Here is a 23,257-nt window from a genome sequence, read left to right as displayed (position 1 = left end):
TTTGCAAGGTGAAGAGTCCTTGTATTAAGGAAGGAACTCAACAGTGCCAATTTATTCATTTTCCAAAATAAAAGGCTACCTGTGTCTAAGTAAACTGTGGTGTCTCTCTGCAGCCTCAGGAAAGGTACTTGGCTCTCAAATGATGACAACACTTAAGACTTAATTCAAGCAACTGCCTACTCATCTTGTGGCATCTTGTGGATGGTGTGGATGGTGTGAATCCTGTTATTGGGAACTCAGGTAGATTCATCTATCAAAAAATACAGACCTCTGCCATTTAGCCAAGTTGAGCCTTCCTAGCCTCCTAAAAGTCCCTCTGGAGATAATCAGTACGATCTGGGGAGTTTAGGGAGGCTGACCTTACAGCAGACATCTACAATAGGTAAATGACTTGCACATATAAAGTGGTTGGTTTTCCTTCACTAACTCCTTTAAGGAAGCCTATGCTGATTGGGTCTGCGGGAGGTTCTGTACTCTAATTGCATAGCCATTGTGTTGAGAGCTGTGGGTCTCACAGCTTCCTGACAGGTAAAGTCCTGCTATGAAAGCCTACAAACAAGATGTGACAGTATTCATGCTCCTTCAACTTTCTATGAAGGGCTGGTGTCTGTTTAGAAGTCCTGTAAGTCATCAGATTTAAGATCTATTGGGCAGTCTCAAGTGATATTTGTCTTCACATCCCATAGAGTGACGTGATAGTTATGTGTGAAACACATACTGTGATTGCAAGTACAGTATATTGCTGCAAACTTGAGTTCATACAGATGAGACATCAATGCTTCAAGTGGGTGTCCTAAGATACTTGTGGTTACACTAGAGAGTAGGTACCAACTTAAAAGTAAATGTTATTAAACAGATTTTAAATATATATATATACTGCATTTAGTGAGAAAGGTAATGAGAGTAAAAAATGATCACAATCTGTTCTAATTATGTAAGAATGGTTTTGAAAGCTAACGTGCTACTTGATTAGTGAGCTGGGAAGAACTTGAGATAGTCACAGTGACTTTAAATATAGACTAGAACCTTAAATTTGAGTATGTGAAGCATGAAGAGGGAGCTTTGGCATGGGCCACATGAAAGTTGAGAACATCCAGATCTATCAGAAAAAGAAGAAAAAAATAAAAGTGCTAAGGAGAAGAATATTCAGCACGGCATCCAAACATTCGGGTTAGCATTTAAAGTAAAATCATTTAGCTTATTCTTTACTTTCTCTTCTTTCTACTTTCCTAATCAGCATTAAAATGCTTAGTTAAATAAACCATCCTTTTAAAGATATGGTCTTTGAGGTATTTGGACTCTTTGTTCATAAATAGCAGAAGTATTTGTTGGAGTGGGTAAAAAATTTCAGCCTCTAGCAACTACGGACTCTAATCTATGGCACATTGAAGTGAGATGTTCAGACACTGGCTAGATTTACAACTAGTGTCCAGGCACATTCCACAGCTCAGGCGTGTTTATTGGACCCCCTGTTCAGTGCTAAGTCCTTATTTTGTTTTCCACGAGTCTTTATGTGTGTACATGTATGTCTATTTATATATGCTAAAATATCTAGGAATATTCTGTCAGATGACATAAAAAATAGGTATAACATAATTTGGCTCTTGTAAGGTTACTAGAGACTATCTCTGTCAATCAAAAAGTGTTTCTTACCTCTGTCTGAGTTCTAGTGAATGAGCTGCCTTCAAATTGCTGGTAGGTTGAGGAAAGTTACTTCCTCTGCTATATGGAATATTTGAATTTGCTTTTTCATGTTTTGTAATGCTGAAAACATGTAGGATGTTGTGTAGAGAAGCTCAGCTGTGATCAATTTGTCTGGTCTAGAACTATTCACAGAATGAGCTGCCGCAGCACAAGGAGTAGACCCTTGTGTTGAAGCAACACCCTGATAGTACAAATCATTTTCTGTTTGTAGTCCCAATCCAGCAACCCCAACAGGTTGAACACAAAAAGTTTGAGGATATCCAGGCAAAGATCATGTTATATTTGCTGTGTTTCTATATGCTTTCCCCAGATTTCCCTACCAGTCAGTGTGTTGGGTTAAATGAACCTTTGTTCTGGTCTATTAATGAATTTTTGTGGTCCTATACACTCTTCTATGGCATCCTGTAAGATCCTCAGCACAAAAGTGAGGGAAGCTATTCTATCTGTAAAGAAGAATTAGGGCTTTTATCATGTGTGGTGATTAATGACATTTCTAACACCATCTCTCTAGTTTGAAGAAGGGAAGTTTTCTAGCTGCCATGGATGAAGTCCAAGGAGAAGGAAGTGCGCTGGGACAGAGCAGAAAGGGTCTCCCTATCAGTGTGGAAGTGCAGGTATAAACCTGGGGACCAGATCTGAGAGTTTCCAGTCAAAGAAAGACCTTTTTTTGTTTTCTGTTGGCAAAGAGTAAAATAACTCCCAAGATCCTCAAGATGCATAGCCCAAGGGGAATATTTGGGTACTGATGTGTAACGTTTAGTAATTAGGATCAATGGCACTCAAATGTTTCACCTTTTTCCTGGTGGATTTTCATGTGATTCAAGGTGAAGTGGATTAGCCATCTCACAAGAAATGCAGATTTCTGCTTCAGGACAAACCAAGGAAGGGAATAGCCTAGGGCAGGTTCATGGCAGACGTGTACCCTGCTTCCCTCGGACTGAGGGAGAGTGTTTTGAATGTAGATTTCCCAAATACCCTGTAAATGTGGGACAGACTTGCATAAATTTTCCTTGAGAGGGTGGGCTTTGTTGGCACAGTCCAGCAGAGCACAAGTTGTAATAGGACCCTGCAAACCTACTTAGGCATCTAACTCCTGAATGAGGCATGGGTTAAGCCTTTGCCCTTTCATCTGTATATTTTAGTGCCAGACTCCTTGACAGCACTTTGGCTTTTGCACACATGCTGCCTGGGTGTCTAGGAGGGCGGTGGCAAGGCAGTCAAGCCAATGAAAGACAAGATTTCTACGGTTCTGATCCCTCCCCTACCTCCAGTGATTTTGTGGGAAGAATGTTTAGGGAGGTCATCCAGCAAAACTCAAGCAGTGCTCCCCTCCACCCCCTGGTTATCCAAGGCTGTTTGTTTTGTTGTAGTTTTCTTCATGTTGGTTCCCAGCCAGCCAGCCTCCCTCATCGGGGCATCACACTATGATGTGTGTGTCAACGCTGGTGCAAAGGGAGAAAACCGGGAGCTGATGGAGGGGGACTCTCACAGTAAGCTTGGACACTCTGAGCTACAGCACCTCCCAGCATGCCCGAATATAACATTACAAAAGGCATCAGGATGAGTAAACAATCTGTATGCTATATATCATGCAGTGTTTGCCAGAGTAAGGTCAGTGTTGTGGATAGTCTTACACACTTAAACCTGATCAGGGTCCTCATCCTCATCTGGCAGCACCAAAGGGGTTACCCCTTTGACTTCAGTGCAAGTAATCATATTGTTCATGCAAAGCAAAGGCCCCGAGCAAGGGCAGCCCACGGAGGCACAAGGCCCGCAGAGTATGCTCCCGATTCGGTCCAGTCCAGCCCTGCAGCTGACACTCTCTTTCAGCCATATTGATTGAAAGGAAACAGCCATTTCTCTGTCTTCATGTATAGAGCAAGTTTTAGCAGTGCCTTGGGCAAAGATAAGGTGATGTGGGGATTACAGCTGTCTAGGCCACGGAGCAGTGTTCTTTCCTTGAAGAAACACTGCAGAGCAGCAGAAATACTCCTCTGTACGCTCAGGCGTATGGAGCATTAACATCAGCACTGAAAATCGATGGGGCAAAAGCATGCAGTCAGTCAGTGGCTCTTTAAAGCTTTAAATGCTTTTCAGACCTCCTAGTCCCAAACTTTTCTATCCAGCAAATGATCCTGGATTTCGTGCTATTCACTTTCTTTGACATGCATATGAACTTGAGGAGCTGTGGGGACTATAAATATATAGGACAACATCAGCTGCAATGTACATACATACAGGGTAAATATGTAAATCAGGTCTTCATACCCTCAAAATGGTTTTGAGAGATCCTGATTCTGCACACAGAGTTCTGCAAGTGGTTTTTTTTTCATTCATGTGAATCTTTTCCCCACACTGAGGAAGATGCCAATGGGCCAAAAGAAATTCCATCAGATCCCATTGACTCCCAATGGCTGCACAGAGCCCTGCTCTTCACACAGCACCACGGAGGAAGAACTAAAGGAAGATAATCAGCCCACAGAGCCCACTGCATAAACAGCCTTAACCAAATCCTGCAGCTCAGCTTAGCCCTTTTGAAATATTTTGAGGGTGATGTCAGCACCTGGGTTGCCAATGCACTTGTTGCTCTCCTCCCTCAGCTTACTTTAGTTCCCACACAGGGACAAGACATCCAGACCGAGTGGGAGATAGGCAGAAGCTTGGAGGGAAATAACATCTGCAGTGACCCAAAGTCCAGAAGCAGAACCACTGTGCTCCATTTACCACTTCAAGGTAAAACAACTCCAAAACTTGGCTTACTTATTAGGTCAGATTTTCTCTTGGCCAAGGACATAAGAACCTGGCAAAACAACTTATGAATGCAGGAATTTGTTAACTGCATGCACTGAGCTATTAATATTTAATCTACAAACTAAAGTAGTTTCTATTTAATCTCTCTGCTTTCATGCTAGTATGGTCTCAGAACTACTCTTGTTTGCACCATAGATGTTACAGCCTAATCTGGCTTCTCTGCTGAGATCTTGATTGTGTGGCTGAAATTCTTTATCTAGAGTTTATACCTCATTTGTTTAACGTTTTTGTGTTATTTACATGACATGCAGATGGGATTAGTGCATGATATTTGTGATAAAGTATACTCATTTCTCTGCAAATACCCCAAAGACATATAAAATTGAAAACTTGCTGTGAAAAAGTAAATAAACCAAACAGCCAACAGAAAAGCTTTTGAATACAACTTGAACGGGATATCTGAAGTAAGAGATCTATAGCAGCTTGAAAGTGCAGGAAAATCAAAAGGTTCTTGAGAAAATACTACTTGATCCCTCGGATTAACTCACAAAATTTATGAAGTCCTTCAGAAATGACAAAGTCTAACCTTAGGTTCTCCTTGTACTTTAGTAGTAACATAAATAATTTAGATTTATTACTCATTATAAAATAATAGTTTGCAACTAGTTTCTTTAAAAAATGAAACTTTGCAAATAAATAGCAGAGTTCAAAGAGCTCTAAACATTAATGTAGTTACAATGTATTTCTGTTGAAAGTAATAAGTGGGGCTTGGGCATTATTTATTTGAAAATGCTTGTAAGAAGCAGCGTGGTTTCTATGGACTGCTCACCCCTGCCTGGTGTATTTTGGGGTGACATTGAGAATACTCTTTGTCAAACTCTAGAAATCAAAGAAGGTGATAAGCTGCCAGAGATAGCTTTTACTTTTTAGCCTTCCCAGTGCTTACTAACTTCTAGCTAATGAAACAAGGTTTATTTCCACCAATATAAATAGCTTTACTGAACCTGCCGCCTTCATGCATCTGTTCTTCATATATTTTTCTTTTTCCTTAAAAGAGCCTGTGACCTGAAGGTTGAGCTCAGGGGCGCTCCCAGACAAGTCACTGAAGTTCTCCCTTTGGTCCACCTGCTGACCTCTGCTCTGCCCTGATTACACCCAAAAGATGGAGAGATCCACACGAGAAATTTGCCTCAACTTTATGATAGTCCTGATTACTGTATTGCTCATGTGGCTCCTTATGAAGTCTTACCTCGAGTAAAAGACAATCAGAAACTCTGGGAGGTTAGTTGTGTGTCTCTGCAGACATAAGTAACACCCACAGCACACTGCTGGGAATTGCTTTCAGTCAAATGAGGATGTTGTGAATCTTTTTTTACTCTCATATCTGTTGCCTGTGCTAATGTTTGTGATGGGTCTATGATGGTGTAATCATTTTATTCTGCAGTGATCCAGCTGTAAAATGTAAAATGCAAGATCCTTAGGGACTGTTTGACGTGTCTGTCTCCTCCAGTAGTTACTGTGAGTGCTATAGCCCCTGGCATTGGTGTTACCTTCTTAAGGGTATAAAACTGCAGTATGCAAATGTAACTATTAATGAGAGCCGCAAACTCACTTTGCAGAAAGGAATGTGAAAGCTCTTCTTTCATTTGCTTGTTTCACTGAAATAAAAAACAAAGTAAACCCATTTTTTGTAGCATTCCTTATTTGCCTCCTGGCCTGGCTGCTGCTCCCTGAGGGGCCTGCTGGTACCCATGGTATGGTGCATTGTGTGAGTCTGGTGCATTTGCTTGTTCCTCCTACCTCCATTTTCATTTGTATTTTATAAAAAAAATTCTGTGCAGTGGAAATCCTGCAGCTTAACAGATGCATAACCACATGAATGAGCTGTTCAGGTCACTTTTCTGTTCTCACACTGTTGACTCCTGTGGATGTGGACTTCAATGAGAACCTCTGTCCCATGGGGCCCTTGTCAATAACTTATTTTTCTGAAGCTAGATTTTGGGCAGGGATTCCCAGGATCCTATTTTCGGCCAAGCTATGCTTGGAGCAGTGCCTGGAAGGATGACCCTGGGTTGATTTCAGGCGCAGGCGCCTGCTGGTGCCCAGGCCCTGCTGTGAGCCTTGCCTGGGGCAGCAGTCCCTTGGGATCTGCTTGGCAGGACAAGGTGTGAGTGTGTCTGGGTTGCTGTGATGGTGTCGTCACCTGCTAAAAACTGTTGAGCCAGCTTGAAAAGCCCACAGTCCCCAGGTCTGTGAAATCAGTAATTAAACTCCTCCTAGGCATTCCCCATCTGTTATTTCAACGGCTACAGAGAATCAGTATCTTCTCCAAAACACATCTTTCTGTAGGAGGGTAGGTAGATGTGTGCCATGCTGCTGATACAGATCCTCTTCCTCTCCTTGCCCTCTGCAAGGAATGGGCAACATCACAGGGCTATGCTGTGAGTTACCCAAGGCAGATCTCTGGTATAGTTATGGTGGAGTGGTGCTGGCCATGGCAGCTGGGGCTCAGGCCTGGGCTTTAGGGAAAGACAGCAAATGTTGTGATATCACCACCTTTTAAGTGTGTGTGTTGCTTAATGATTACTAATGAAAGATCCATCACCCTGTGTCACTTGTGCTGTCAGTCTGGGTTTGCAGCCACCCCCACTGCACACATCATCCCAGTCAAGAAATCCCCACTCCAGTGCAATGATAAAAATTGACTCCTGTTTTATCTTGGCTACAACTGGGCAAACCTCCTTCCAGCACTTCCAGAGGTGCCAAATTTTCTGTGAGAAACCTGAGAACTTGAAATGAACTTTTGCCAGTGCTAGATACAGCCTTTCTCTGCAGCCCGCCTTGATGCTGCTATATTCTCACTGATTTACACAGTCAGTTTGTGTCCATAAGCTTGTCTGAGATGTGCAGCAGTGGCTGGAGAAGGACATGGAAAGATCTATTTTTAAATACAGTGAATACCTGAAAATTCAGTATGAAAGAGTCTCATCTTTCAGTGGCTGTGACTCCCTATGCCAGCTGAACACAATGTCTTTATCCAGCATCCTGTGGCTTAAAAATAGATTTTCAGGGGCTCTAATGCATCACAGCTTTCACAGGGGACCTCACCACTGTGTGCTGGTCCCACCTGGCAGGGCTGAGGCTTTTCTGTCAGTCCCAGAGCACATGGCCACTGCCCAAGGAGAGCAATAGCATGAGCAAATTGGTGTGTTTGGGCTTGTCTCAGGCAAGCAATGGGAAAAATAGAGGTGTGAACTTCACTGTCTCAACCAGAAGTGGTTCGGTAACAGCTCAAGGTGATCCTAGCCATTTTCAGCTAGGAAGCTTCATAGAATGGCTTGGGTTGGACCTTTGGTTGCTCCAAACCCCATCCAGCCTGGCCTGGAACACTTCTATGGATAGGGCAGCCACAGACTCGCTGGGCAACCTGTTACTGTGCCTCACCTCCCTCACAGGGAAGAACTTCTTCCTAATAGCTAATCTGATCATCTTGTGGCGCTCCTCTGGACTCATTCCAACAGGTCCGTGTCCTTCTTATGTTAATGGACCCCAGAGATGAATGCAGCACTCCAAATGGAGTCTCAGGGCAACAGAATAGAGGAGGAGTATCTCCTCCCTTGATCAGACACGCTGCTTTTGATGCAGCCCGGGATTCACTTGGCCTTCTGGGCCGCAAGCACATATTGCTGGGTCACATTTAGTTTTGCTGGGTCACGTTTAACTTCTTGTCAACCAGAACCTCCATGTCCTTCTCCTCAGGGCTGCTCTTAACTATGATTGGTTTGTGTGGAGTGGGCTGCAGTGTTGCCCCTGTAAGTAGTCCTCAAAACTTCCCCTGGCTCTGAGTTGGACCCTGCAATGTTGCTTTCCAGCTGGTTGGCCTGAGCCTATACTGGTGTCTTGAGTTCTTCCCAGGGAAAGAACTTGACATTTCCCTTTGTTCAACTTTATGAGATTGCTGTCAGCTCATTTCTCCAGTCCATTGAGCAGGACAACACTCTGTTATATGAGACGCTCCTTTCAGTTCTATATCTTTATTTCTTTCCATACATATATTTGCATCCTTTAATGACTTTAATTAACCCATAACTCTTTTAAGCTGCAGACTTCTATCCCTTGTTTGTGGCCCCTGTACACGTTATGAATGAGGTGCCAAGAAAAGTATGATTCTATGATTATACAAGCTCTCTTTTATATCTGCAAGCTTTTTTGGTTTGAAATATATTTCTATGTTTCTATTTCTATGTGTATATGTATGTATATCAACATTTGATCTGCTGTAAGTTTTATATGTGATGTGCACAGGACATGAATGTAGCACAGTACCTGTTCATGGAGAGGCTACCAAGGTGAAGCTGTACTTATCCTGTTTCCTCTCTCATCCCACCTACTTTGTTAAAGGCACTCTTTGTTAGAGGCACATCAGGAACTACCAACAACCAGCAAAATGGTGGTTGCTCACGACTTTGACCTGACCTGAAAAAGGTCATTTTCATTCTGTCATCTAAGTGTAGACAAGTCAGCCTCAATCAGAACCAGAAGTTCAGTAGGATTCCATTTGCTTTGCTGGGCTTTGTCAGACCATAGCTACCTGATTTTAGATGTTCAGATTTCAAAAGTTTGGCACTAGGCCTGGCAATTCAGAGTTGCTAAGCACTCAGCACTTCACTCAACAGAAACTAGAGACATCGGATGTTCAACATGCTTTTAGGAAAAATCAGACCCCCAGTTTGTGTGCCTGGATACCAACCTAGAAACCAGATTTTAGGCACCAAGGTTTGAGTCTTTGGATAAAGCTTAGAAAATTATTCAGTGGCATTTACCAAAATGCTATTGTCATCACAGTGCTTCTGGTTGAAACTGACTTCTGTATTTTTTTCAAGAAGTGTTTTTATCAAGGAAAACTGAAATTTGTCAAAGGCACACACCATACTTGTAAACCAGCTGTGTCCTTTTTGCTTTTGAATCATATCATAGCTGTTGTAAACTCTGCGGTTGTGTCCCTTTCTCCTTTACTGCCCATACTCCCTGTCAGGCAGGTTCTCTGTCCTGTGTGACATAACCTGTCACTCATCATGTGTCAGCTCGAAGTCACAGGGCTGGAAACTGCCATGCAATGAGAGAGTTAAGGATAGGGAAAAAAAAGTGATTGACACTGAGGAGCTGGATGTGCTGCCTTTCTCAGTGGGTTGATTACAAACCATTTCTTGTGACATTCTTTAGTTTGCAAAGATTCACTCAAAATTCAGTTTTCTGTGGAAGACAACTGTACACTGTGTAAACTGTGTGTGTTTGCTGTGTGTGTGCTCAGTAGATGGCACAGCAGAGGGAAAGACAAAACCCAGGGTTCTCAGCTTATCAAGACATTTGTGTGTATGCACACGAGTTTTCTCTGGATCAAACCAAGAGAATGTGAAACATAAGTAACTTCCTCACTACATAGCAAGTCCAGCACGTTTCTATTTATACAGCTGCATTTGGAAGTGTTCCAATGGTGATAATAATTATCTATATTTTGTTGGTGCAATAAGCTATAAGGGATCAAGAAGATTGACAGCTGCTGACACCTTGGGATGCCATTACGTGGCTCCTAAATCATTCTTCACCTACACAGCTGAGCTGGCTTGCCTCTTGTGCGTTGGGGTTACCCAGACAAGTGTCTTACAGGTCTGAGCTGGAAAAGCATTTGGCACGTTTCCCAGGGCTGTATGCTGCCGGTGATGAAGTCAGTCAACTCTGACCTCGTAGCTTAACAGTTCAGCTGTCAGCTTCTAAAGAGAGGTGACAGCATTTTCAAGCAGGCTGCATTATGTTAATCTCTACTCACACTGGGCTGATCCGTGAAGGAGTGTAAAGAAACATAAATTCAGGCCAGATGAATGGAGATGGTCAGTTCATGTTGGATGTGTGCTGTATTGCATTTGTACTTGCCAGTTCTTCGCTGTAGTGGGTGAATGAGAGACGTGAGCAATAAGTTGTTTTTGGCAGCAGTTGTTAGCTAAAGGTAGACTCATACTTCCTCACACTACAGCAGGGTACAGACCAGTGTTTATATGGCAGTTAATAGATGTGCCTTGATCTATTGACTTTGCATATAGGCCTCTTCATATACCCAGAAAACCATACAGAGGTGTGCATCTCTTTCAAATGACTGCTTTCCTCCTGCTTCACCTCTCCCCTTTTGTGAGGCTTTTATCTCTCAACCCCATGGCTAGTGTAGCACATGGTCTACCACAGCAATGTCATGCCCTGGTCACATCTGCTTTGCGCTGCTGTCCCTGTTCATGTGTATAAAGGTGTCCTGGTTTAGCAAGGAGCAGCTTTTGCTTGGTAACAGGGGGAGGGGGCTGCAGTGAAGACCCCGTAAAGAGTTTTTGGACTCTCCCCTGGCTCCTGGGTTCACATACATCTCCAGCCCAGCTGGGCCAATCTGGCACCTTTGCCATCACTATTTAGGGATGGGAATTTGAAGTGCTGGCAGGAGGTGTAAGAGTGATACAAGATGGAGGTGACCACACGGACCCCTCAGCCAGAGAAGGAGGAAGGAAGAAGAAGCAATAGACCAGAGACCCTTCTGCAAGCCGTGGTGAGAATGCAGCTGTACCCCTGCAACCCATGCAGGGCCATGGCAGGACTGAGAGCCACCAGCAGCTCCGTGTGAGTGAGCCTGGACGGGCGAGGGACTGTGTGGGGAGGCGGCCATGGCACAGCCCCACACGAGAGGCAGAGAGGAGCTGCAGCTTTTGGGATAAATGCATGTAGGAGCAGCCCATGCAGGGCTGCCGTGTGTGAGGTACCCCATGGACTTGCAGGGAGGACTGATGAGGAGCCCACCTGCCCTGAGGAGGGACAAATGGCAGAAGCTATCTTGAAGAGACTGACTGAAACCCCCACTCCCTGCCCCCCTGGGCCATTCAGGGGAGGAGGAGGTAAAAACACCAGGGTCAGGGCTCTGAGCCGGGGAAGAGGGGAGGAGTGGGGAGAAAGTGGTCTTAAAGGGCTGGTCACACTCTTCATTGTTGTACCACTCTGTGTTGTTTTATTTTGGTTATGTTTTGGGGTTTTATGGTTATGCTTTAGTATTGCATTAAATTATTTTCTGTTTCCTTCCCCAAGCCGAGTAGCCTGGTCTGTTTTGTCCTGAACCTTAAGCGGCAATTAAGCTCTCCCTCACCTTTGGCAATTTGTGGTCTTTTGTTCCCTGATGGGCCTAAACCATGACAAAATGTCTGGAATGACTGTGGCTCAGGTGACCTGAAGATAAAATCAATGAGGTCAGGATAGTCACAGTGACCCAGTATCTAATAGTTTCTTAGGAGAGACCTAATCCTTGTAAATATGTAGCTTGGGAGGACTCCTGAAGAAGATCCCAACTTGTGTTCATAGAACTCTTCACATTTCTATGTGCACGTGGCATAACTTTGGTCTTGCACATTACTGTGACAGCCTAGCCTAGATGCATCCTTCAAAATACCTAGCAGGAGTGACCCAGTTCCTTCATCAAAAACTATGGAACATGCCAACCAATCAATAATCTAGAATGGATTTTGCATGTACCTCTGTTCCTGCAGTATTCAACCATTTTGCTGGTCAGCTTTTTGTCCACAGACATCTGTTGGCATATCTGAAAGCAGGGAGGAGATTTTTAAAATACCTGCAGTGCAGTTTCACTGATGAGTGCTAATTTCTGTAGGATTAATCAGAGCCTTTCGACTAGGTTAGGAAATATCTGCTTCTGCCTGCTGCAAACAGTTTCCCTGTTTTGGTGGAGCTGGGTCTGCTTGTATCAAACAAGGAATAGTCCCTCCACGTTTCTCCAGTTCTGATCTGCTCTCTGCAAAAGCCTGTTTCAGCGCCACTCAGAAGAGGTATGGCAGAAATACCTTTATATCTTTCACTTAAGCCCAGTTTTGAATAGAAACTCACTGTAAGAAATCTTATATCCTATATTTATTAAGCTATATTAACTCCTTATTGAACAGATGATTTGGAAAGAATGGGTTTCACACTTTAAATCCATAGCTGTATTTTAAACTGTGCCTTTGATTTGCTAGGTTATAAAGCTTATTGGGCTATGGACAAAATAAGTAATAACAGTTAACTGAGTTTAATATCATTTTTTTTAAAAAATAGGCCATTAAAAAAATGGGTTTAGTTTGAGGTTTATTTTGAATGGTTTAAAACTATGTGAAGTCAGAAGCTAATAAAGTGTCATGGTTTTGTGTGGAGCCATTTCTGGTGATGGGGAAGGGGCTGTAAAGATGGCTTCTACATTCATCTCATCAGTCTCATAGGATACTTCATTCAACCTTATTATGACATGGAATTGGTTGTACCTTATTGAAGAGTGTAATTGTTTTGCTGATATGCAAGTGAAAATGCAGCTTGGGTACTCAGAGGGTAATAAGCATCCTAGGCTGAAAAAACAGCTAAGGCTTAGTGGGTTTGTGTTTATGTTGTGGTTTTGCCCAGCCACCAACTGTTACAAAAAACAAGACAGTATCCCTCTAGCCTGATATTTCAAAAATAAGAAAATTACAATCAGGACTCAGCTGTCAACCAGAATTTGACATGCTGCAGGACACCAGCAAGGCTGTAAGGCAGAAAGCACAGTGGTCACAAAACCCAGTTACTGTTTTTTAAGAGGGCTGCAGAGGACAGCTGGGCAGATACAGACCAGTGAGCTTCATCTACTCATTGGAAAAAAACCCCAATACACAGAAAAGCAAATGGATGGAATTCAAAGGCACATAAGTGGAGAAAATAAGCAAAGCTTCTGCAAAGGGAAATCCAGCTTTTGGTGTCTATTACAACTCAGAGCCAGCGAACATGTTGGTAAAAGTGAGCTCATCAATACATTTGAAAAAAACCTAAATAGGACAGAAAGGGAAGTTCACTGTTTAACTGGTTAAAGGACAGAAAGAAGAACAGAGAACAGTAAAATTACATAATAAAAGGAGGTCCATAAGAGACTGTATTGTTTGACATTTCTCCAGCAAAAGCAGGAAGATTGCAAAACTTTCTAGTGGTACAAATGTCATAGATGAAAGGATGTAGAATGTGATCTCAATGCCAAATGATAAATGATAAAATGGTAAATGACATTAAAAAGTTGAGAAAAGTGAAGTAGGATATATAGGGAGAAAAATCACTTCAACACAAAAAAAAAAACCAATGAGGACAGTAGAAACTGGCAAACAGGAAAGATCTAGGAATCACTGCAGAGAATTCCCTGAACACATCAGCTCCATGATGAGTGCTGGAAAAATTGCAGAGAGGAGCAATAAAACAATAAAAAACATTGTGACACTTTCATTTTGAGAAGAAATTAAGTGGACTAGATCACTTTAACTTGAAAAATAAAAAAGATATCTGAAGAAAAGATATGAGCAGTTACAAATAAGGGCACATGGGCTGGCTCTACACTTTCTCAACTCGTCACATAAATAGCAGACATCATAGAGACATAAAGTTTTTTTGCAGAGCAACTTGGAACTGTAAAACTCAGAAGGACAACGTGATCTGAAAGAAAACAGGAGAGATATGCTTAAAATTGTTTAGGCAAATCTGTGGAAAAGCAAAAAACCCATCAAGAAAAATATGAGGAAAGACTTACCAGTTCCATTGGAAGTTTCATCCACAGACTGCTAAAGCTCATAAGGTATTCTAAAGAGTTACTTGCTCCTTGTTTTACCTATTGTCAGGGCACCACAGGGGCTGGGGGCTGTCCAAGGGCAGCAGAACTGAGCCTGGCAGTCAGAGCCCGTCCCACCACCCCAGCCATGGAGCAGTGCAAGACAGGGGCAACCGGTGGCAGTCCCAGCAGCAGACATCAGGCACCTCACTGGCAATGGGAATGGGTCAAGTAAAAGATTATTGACAGCCTTGAAACGTACACAATATATCAGCAAAAAAGAAAGCAATAAACTATTTCCTTGCACACAAAAGAATGAGCTTGAATGTTGGCAAAGGAGACTTCAGACGAGTTTTCTTAGACTAATAGATGGCACAGTTCAGTATTATGTTACACTGTCCTAGCTAAGAGAGGGGTTCTATCTTATGGGGAGCTTATACAAAACCAAACACCAAGGGCTATCCTTCTTTTAGTGCTTAAGAGGTCTCAGCTTTCCCAGCTCAGTGAAGAGAGGACATTTTACAATGAAGAAAAATGCTAATAGAAAGTTGCTCCAATTTTCTTTCAGGGACTAGCTATGAGTATTTGAATAGGCCAACCTGCACTGTACTTGACAGAATCTAGGTAGTGTTTAGGTGACTCAGAGCAGTGTTTACCAGCAGGGAAATGCTTACCTCAGGGAAGACAAATGCTGTAGAAATTTTATTTCCTCCAGGATACTGCAACCTCTTGGAGGTCTCTCAGGCCTTGGAGTGCAGGATCCTTGGAAGTCCTCCCCCACGCTGAGGGCATTAACAACAACTGACTCCTATCCAGGTAACATATTGTGGAACAGAATCATAGAATATCTCAGATTGGAAAGGGGACCATAAGGTCCATAAGGACCACCAAGTCCAACTCCCTGCTCCTTGCAGGACTACTTAAATCTAAATCATCTGAGGAAGAGTTTTGTTCAGACACTCATTGAACTCTGGCAAGCAACTTGGGTGAAATACAGCTGCAAACCACTGAAGGGACACAGTCTCAACGTGATTGCCGAGCTCTGATTCCCACCACAAACCTACGTATGTTCCAACCTTATTTGATTAATGTAGTTTACTTGAGGGTAGTTAAAAAGCGTCCCACTGCTATAGTTCCGTCAGTCAACCAGCAGCAAGGGGCTGAAACAGAGGGGGATATGCAAGGAGAACAAGGACGTATGAGCAAGCAGTGTTGCTTCGGTAGAGACCCGCGGGACCCCGCACCGGCTGGGGCCGGCGCTCGCGGCGCTGTCCAGGGTACTGACGCGGCGGCTCCGCGCGGGTCTGTCGTGCTGCCAGTAATGTGCCGTTAATGTGAAGCTGTTCTTAAAAACACTGGTGCTTATGCTTTATATTACCTTTTGTAGGTTTTCAAAATTCTTTTACAACCTCAAATTTTTTGTATAGTCAGACATCAGTGGCGAGGACTAGGTTATGGGGGTCTTGCAAGAAGAAAAGCTTTTGAAGGGGAGTAAGGCTTGTGTTTGAGCAGGTAAGAATGCAAGTGAAATTAATAAGTAAAAAGACAGAATCCAAAGAAGGCAATGGGCAGTGGTTATCTCATTGTTAGGAAACTGGAAAATATACCAGGCACTGAACAGAAGAAGCTGTTCTCTCTGCCTGGGCAATCTGACTTTGTACATTTAGATGTCACTTCAGGGTCTTATTTCAAATGTTGCAGAATGATGATGACATATCTTTAAATAAGACAAGACAATGCCTTGCACACTCAGTATATATATTAACATTAACTTCAACCACATAAAAAATGTGGCTGCTACTGTAGCTGAGTCAAGGCAGTGAGATCCTACCCAAAAGTTTTACTCACCAAATATAAACCAAGACACATAGTTACCAGAGGATATCCTACTTTTTTTTTTGGTTTTTTTTTTTTTTTGACAGAGCTTCTTCATGGCTGAAACAAGGAAGAAGAGATTGGGAATAAAGGCCTCAGCCATGTGCTAGCATAATTAAAACCTAGATTATCTTTCATTACATCTCACTTTCCCCAAATGTGATAAGCAGGTGTTCTTCATCCATATACAGGGGGTTTGTGAAACTGAATCCCTTTTGATGGGCAAAGCATTACTTGTCCTAGTTGGAACATTGAAAACATTTGGAATCAGTCATACAATTGCAACTTGCCGAGATACATTGACACTATGTGAGCTTGTTAACAAAAAACTGTTCTCCTAAAACTTGGTAAGTTTCCCTATTGCAGTGTTTACTACAGGTAATTTAATGTGAAGAAAATGAATTTATTACAACTGCTTTGATCCTAAGCAGTAAGCTGAGGTATCCTGGAATTAGCTCCTAGCAGAATATCAGACAGAAGTCCCACTCTTACGCAAATAATGCATCACTCTGCAGTTCCCAACTGCCTCTGGGTATTTCAGATTCATCTTTTTTTTAGATAGGTACATAGTCTTATAAACGTTTTTGCTTGTACTTATCTTCCTCTCTGAAGTTTAGGCATTTGATACTAGGGTTATATTATTGATTAAATTTTCAGTACCATCACAGATGACCTAACCCAAATGGCATAGGCTGCAGTGCCTCCCACCATACTCTACCCCCAAAGGCAACTCTCCCTCTGGGAGAACACTCTGTAACTCACTCCCATCATACAGACATCTCGGAGCTCTCAGTGCTGTGCCTGAAAAATAATGGAACAGAACTGTAGCATACAAGTTAATTACCTTTATGTATGAGACTCATAGGCAGTGATTACAGACATCCACAATCAATTGAAGAGGATTCCAAAAGATACTGTTGCTAGACAGCCATGTTTACTTTGCATTTATAGGTGTAAATTGAGAATATAGAACAAAACATTGAAGTGCCTCCATATCTCTTTATGACTTGCAGTCCAGACAGCTCCAAAGTGACATGAGTCACTGCAAGTTCCAAAATGCATTGCACAACCTCTCTGCAGCTTTGGATCTCCGTTGGAATTAAAAATTAATTTAGTACTGTGAGAGTTTCTATGTGATAAGAAAGTCACTGACTTGCTTTTCAGCTAATCTCCAAGGATATGAATGCTTAGTCTAATTTTTAATACAAGGGCAATCATACCATTGATCAAAGAAGACTTTCTGACCCCTTCAATAGATAGTTGATGTTCAAATCTTCCTCAGACCTGTCTTTTTATCCAGCAAATGAAGGAGAGCACTGTGCTGGGATTATAATTTTTTGCTGCTGCTCAGGGCCCCCTATTCTTTGCCGTTACTCGATCAATCTCTTCTGGGCCAGATTTGGAGCTGGTATAAGATTGCACAGCTTTGCAGCAGACAGGCATGACTTACACTGAGGCCAGTCTCAGGCATAGATCAAAAAACAAATTCTCTTCTGCAAGGCAGAAGAAGCTGATTCTGCTCAGAGGAAGTCCGGCGGGAGTTTGAGAGTGCTTCAAGGGCAGAGCAACTCTGTGCACTGAATTAGCAGCTGAGCTAGAGAAGCTCTGCATTCTTCACGCAGCCACAAGCTTTTCTGAGAGCTTTTCCACAGCTCTCAGAAAAGGTGCAAAGCAGTCGGAGGCAACAGCCTTCGGATAGTCAAGCTTAGAGCAACCCTTCTACCTTTGGTGTCACAATGGTCCTGTGCAAGTTGGACATGGGCAGGATGGGAGGAAAGGGCTCACCAGGTCAGCTGGTAGCTACTCAGATGACTGCTCTCACCGTTCATTTTGGCTCTTTTTTTGGCCACAGAGCTATGGAGAGAAATGTCTCTGCCAAATGTTCATGACAAAGGGTAAAAGAGAGAGAAGCTGAAGGGGCAATGAGGACAAGGAGATGTAAACTCAAGGCAAAGCATATTCCAGTTGGAATAAATCCAAACCAACCAACCAAAGTTAACTGAAAATAGGAAAAAGCAATGAGGCAGGTGATGGTTTAGTCATAACAGGTCAAAGAAACATGGGAGAACACGCAGAGCCAGATCAGCATCATCAACAGGCCTATCAAAGAGGCAGCAAACTGCATCCTCATCTCTTCCATATCTTGCCCCTTTGGCATTCCCCTCATCATAGAATGGTAGGGGTTGAAAGGGACCCTTAGAGATCATCTAGTCCAATCCCCCTGCAGAAGCAGGTCAACTTAGATCAGGTCACATAGGAATGTGTCCAGGCGGGTCTTGAAGTCTTCCAAGGAAGGAGACTCCACACCCTCCCTGGGCAGCCTGTGCCAGGGCTCCCTCACCTTCAAAAGGAAATATTTTTTTCTTACGTTTAAATGGAACTTTTTGTGTTCCAGCTTCATCCCATTACCCCTTGTCTTATCTACTATAGAAAAAATGGATACCCCAACCTCCTGACACCCACCATTTAGATACTTATAAATATTAATGAGATCCCCCCTCAGTCTCCTCCAGACTAAACAGCCCAGTTCCCGCAGCCTTTCCTCATAAGGAAGATGCTCCAGTCCCCTGATCATCTTGGTGACCCTGCACCAGACTCTTTCCAGAAGTTCTCTGTCCCTCTTGAGGTGGGGAGCCCAGAACTGGACACAGGACTCCAGATGAGGCCTCACCAGGGCAGAGTAGAGGGGGAGAAGAACCTCCCTTGACCTGCTGGCCACACTCTTCTTGATGCATCCCAGGATGCCTTTTGCCTTCATGGCCACGAGGCCACATTGCTGGCTCATGTTCAGTTTAGTATCAATCAGGACTCCCAGGTGTCTCTCTGCAGAGCTGCGCTCAAGCAGGTCAATCCCCAGCCTGTACTGGTGCAGGGGGTTGTTCCTTCCCAGTTGCAGGACTCTGTACTTGTCCTTGTTGGACCTCATGAGGTTCCTCTCTGCCCAACTCTGAAGCCGGTTGAGATCTTGCTGATACATCTGTCCTTATTTCCAGTACATCACTGTGCCATGTCTTGGTGTCATGCCTTGGTGCCCATTCATTGATTTTTTCACAGTCATCTTCGTGTGCCTTTGTCATCTTTGGTTGCTTTTGCAATTAGGAAAAACTGCCCATAAGCATATAATAAGCTTCCCCATGTCTCTTTCTCCGGCTCCTCTTTTGCTGCTCTGCTTTGCAGAGCTACCAGCTGTGCTGACAAGTGTTGACCCCACACTCGCCTGTGTCTTGTTCACCTCTCTTGCTTCAGGTTGCAAGCTCTTTGGTGAATACTCTGCCTCTAGTCATGTGTTTTCACAGTCATTCAGCACATGCATTCCAAGTCTAGGAAAACAGTAACACTTTCTGCCCTTCCCGAGGGATCATTTTGATCTAAGCTGCTATACCCATATCTTGCTTGAAGGTTTTTGAGCTAAATAACTTCTTCTATTTTTATTTCTATATAGAAGAGAACATTTTCCTATACTCTAATAAATAATGACCTGATTTCTATGTGTACTGCTCACAGGGGAAAGCACAAAGTCAGTCCTGCTATATATTCTCACATGAGCCTGTAGGAAGACTCCTGTCTAATCTTTGTCAAGACTTACAGAAAACCTGCAGTGCCACAAACTAAGGAAAATAATGAATAATTCATTTTCTTATCTGTTTTTGGGCTGTTTTCTGCAAAACATCTATTTTAATAATTCATGTGATTCTTAGCTGCACCATGCTGCAGATGTAATACAGAGGAGAGCCATACTGTGTGCCCTGAAGGATTTTTTTAGTGCAGAATTCCAGACCACATTGGACCAAACTCCAAGTAAGGAGTGAGAAGAGAAAATCAGGGTAGTTTACAAGAGTCAAAGTAGAATTGTTCTCTGAAAATCAGAGATTAAGAGAGTCATTCACAGAGGAGTCTGATACCAAAGTAGTTATATGTTGACAATGTCAAGCTTGTCAAGAACCAACTAAGAGACAGATGGAAGTATATACAGAGCTCCCCTATTTCCCAGCAGTATCATAGAATGGAATCATAGAAGCATAGAAAGGGAGAGTTGGAAGGGAACTTTAGAGATCACGTAGTCCAACCCCCCTGCAAAAGCAGGTTCACCTAGATCAGGTCACACAGAAACATGTCCAGGCAGGTCTTGAAGATCTCCAGGGAAGGAGGCTCCACATCCTCCCTGGTTGCCAATACTTGTCAAATACATGAACTTAGCAGTTGCAAAATTCCACATGGTTAGTGTTTCAGGCTGTAACTCTTTCTTACCTCAGTCAGATCCAACCAAGCAGCAGAGCTGAAGGTTGAAGCTTCCTCTAGAGCTCATGCAGAAATGACTCCAACCTGCAAGACCTCACTAGTAGACATACCTTCAATGCTGATCATCCCTGTGGAAGGTTCAAAAATCTCAGGTCACAATCGACAAAACCAGGCAGTAAATAAAATATTAAAACGTAACCATGGTCCCTGAAGGACAGGATTAAGGAAGAAATTATAATAACATCTGTATAAAAGAAACCAACATTGCATGATGTTACCAGTGATTCTTTGTGTCAATAGTGGCAGATCTGGGTTCATTAACCTCACCGTCAGCACTTTATTTGCATGCATCCTGCTCCACAAAACAGCACTTAATTTCAACTGAGAACACACTGAAAATTCTCTGCTTGCAACAAAGAGCTTCAGCTATTAAGCCATCGCCACTCATCTGTGCCCCACAGGGCACAAAGCACAGACCACGCGGCAGGTACAGGTGCTTTAAAAGATTGCTCTTCTATTAACAATGCCAATGGATTAAACCCCTTTTCCTTCTACACAACAGGATATTTTCCAGCCCAGCTTCAGTGGTGCTCCAGGAAGTAGCCAGTAGATGCAATTCTCCAAGACAAAATGCACAGAAAAGATGTACTATTTTTAGAAGAAAGTCCATAGAAATACCACCTGGACCAGAATTTGAAAAACAAATCTTGCAAAAGAGCGAATAAGAACCTCAGCAAAAATAATTCTCCCTTCCCCAAGGGAAGAAAACAATGTTACAAGCCAAAAAGCAATGGGAAGCTGGAGCAGCATCCACTCTCCTCCTGGTTGTAAGCAAAACCCCAAGGGCAGATCCTGCCAGTGCTCTCAGCCCCAACTGCACAGATGCTAGTGGAGCACTGAGATGACCGAAGCCAAATCAATGCCCACCTACGTTGTCGAACGAGCTCTGGTAACAATTTAAATTCACATTTGCCAGGATAAGGAAGTGCTGTGCAATGGGAAGCAGCTGAATCTGTAACAGGGAGAAATAGAGGCCACCATTCTCTAATTTTGCATACAGAATTAAAGAACTAGAACATGGGCCCTTTTTTCTGGCTTTAAATAGATCAAAGTACATATTTCCGCACTCCACCTATAGCCTGCCAATATCATGTTTTCAGCACCTATAATTCTACTTGCCCATTCCTCAGTACACAATCTTGTATTTAATGAAGTAAATTAGCAGCTTAGACTTAACATTATGGCTGTGCCTTTTTAAAACACTTGGGTTGAATGGCACTACCAGCGTAAAACTATTTGTCTGAGAAAAATACCTGTTAAAAAAGGTGTCAAAGAACTTCGAAGGCTGAGCACGCAGCACTTGCTGCCAGAGCTGCTGTGCCATGCAGGGCCAGAGATGATGATTTCCAGCAGCAGGCAGCTTGCTGGCTTTATAAGAGGTGTCAGGAGAAGTGCAGCAACCATGAGGCTGTGGAAAGTTCCTCAAAAGATCTAACTTAAAACTTCTCTACTCTCATTTAAGTCAAAATATGTACTCTGTGGTGAATATAAAAGTTGATTCTACTTTCTTGAAGCAACTTATTGCAGTTTTGGTTTGGGGTTTTTTTATGTTTCTTTCACTTTTTCCTCCCCAGGGAAAGCAACATCTAGTTCATTAGAGGCTGGTTTGGAGATGTATCAGTGATAGTGTAAATTCTAATTCTTTAAAAGTTTAGGTTTGCATCATGGTAAGAGGCCATTTCTGAGGAAAAGAGCAGGCAATGCTCAGGAACCCTTCCTCAGCAGTGCACAGGCAGTTTGGCGGTCACAAGGGACAGTCTCTGCCCCAAGTTTGACAAGGATTTTGAGAGCAAGAATATCACAGGCCAAAGCTGAAGCACAAGTGGGCAGGACAATAAGATTTGTATGCACCTACATGCAGGGGCTCCAACCTTCATTAAATCCATCTCCCTGCAGACAGGAAAAACAAACACCCCAAGCAGCTAGATTAGAGTGACACAATCTGACATGGAGCCAGATGACAGTTTATTTTATTTGAAGTCAACACCTTGAGACAAGGCGTAACAACTGAGAGGATTACACCAATAAGAAGGGAGTAGGGACCTTTATGCCTCCTTCCCCCTAAATCCACAAACTCCAGTGCAGAGTATTAGAAATAAACCAGGGTAGTCTAACAAATTGCAGAAGGTATTTAAGTCAGAGTGGTGCAGGGGAAGAAAGACTCTAAGATTTGAAACACTGGGAACTGTTGCTAGAAACTTATTTTAGAAGCTTTAGGAGTGATGGAAAGAAGTCCTTTATACCTATGATTATAAATAACCACTTTCCAAGAAATCAATGGTAGTAAGTTAAACATGCACAGCTTTTATTCCTTGTGTTTTCATGCAAAATATGCTATAGTTAATATTTCCAGTTCTGCATTTCCAAATTCATCGGAGAAGACTAATTATCGCAACACCCACAGAGTTTGCTGGTTAACTTCATGATGAGTGCAAGTTTCCAGCCCTGCAGAAAAGTCCTGCTCCCCATCTTACACTTCAGCAAAGAAATGAGAGGGCTTAAATCCAAGGAGTTTCTCCAAGAACTTAAAAATATAATGGGAGTGGTTAAAGTGATGGCCTAAGTTGTAACTAGAAACATTTCTAGGTACAAGGAACGTGCTCCAAGGAAGTCCATATCACCCTTCAGATGAGGGAAATACCACAAAGCTGTTACATCCCCTTTTACTTGATCCATTAACACAAAATATTTTTCATCTGTATTACTGCACATCTGAAAAATAAAACCCACAGTGCTTCAGTTTAGAATGACATATAATTTATTAATATAATTCAGAAGTAGTTGGACACTACTCAATCTCCATATGCAAGTGATTTACACAAACATATAATACTAAAATTGATTGCTTAGAAGGTAAAAAATACCATGGGTATGAAATGCCATGGTAGATGCTGTTCAATATACTACACAATCTCAGTGTCAGACACTTTCATTCATTTATGTTTTTAGAAAAAGGGCAATTTGCCATTTTAATTTTTTTTTTTAATAAGTAGT

The 23,257-nt window shown here is 42.7% G+C and overlaps 1 protein-coding gene across 1 annotated transcript; it reads left to right on the top strand.

Annotated features, from left to right (window-relative positions):
- Positions 1-4,348: 4,348 nt before the first annotated feature.
- SLN (sarcolipin) lies at positions 4,349-5,909 on the top strand. Its single transcript, XM_062020537.1, has 2 exons — positions 4,349-4,437; positions 5,511-5,909. Exon 2 carries the CDS (start codon positions 5,618-5,620, stop codon positions 5,711-5,713), a length of 96 nt encoding a protein of 31 aa, XP_061876521.1. The 5' UTR covers positions 4,349-4,437; positions 5,511-5,617; the 3' UTR covers positions 5,714-5,909.
- The last annotated feature ends 17,348 nt before the right edge of the window (positions 5,910-23,257 follow it).

The sequence above is a fragment of the Colius striatus genome, chromosome 1, assembly GCF_028858725.1.
Source record: "Colius striatus isolate bColStr4 chromosome 1, bColStr4.1.hap1, whole genome shotgun sequence".
Lineage (NCBI taxonomy): Eukaryota > Metazoa > Chordata > Aves > Coliiformes > Coliidae > Colius > Colius striatus.
The sequence above is the reverse complement of the archived record's forward strand: the minus strand, read 5'-3'. Positions and strand labels throughout refer to the sequence as shown.

Coding starts and splice junctions, on each gene's coding strand:
- SLN (XM_062020537.1), top strand. CDS start 5,618: ATGGAGAGATCCACACGAGAAATTTGCCTCAACTTTATGATAGTCCTG.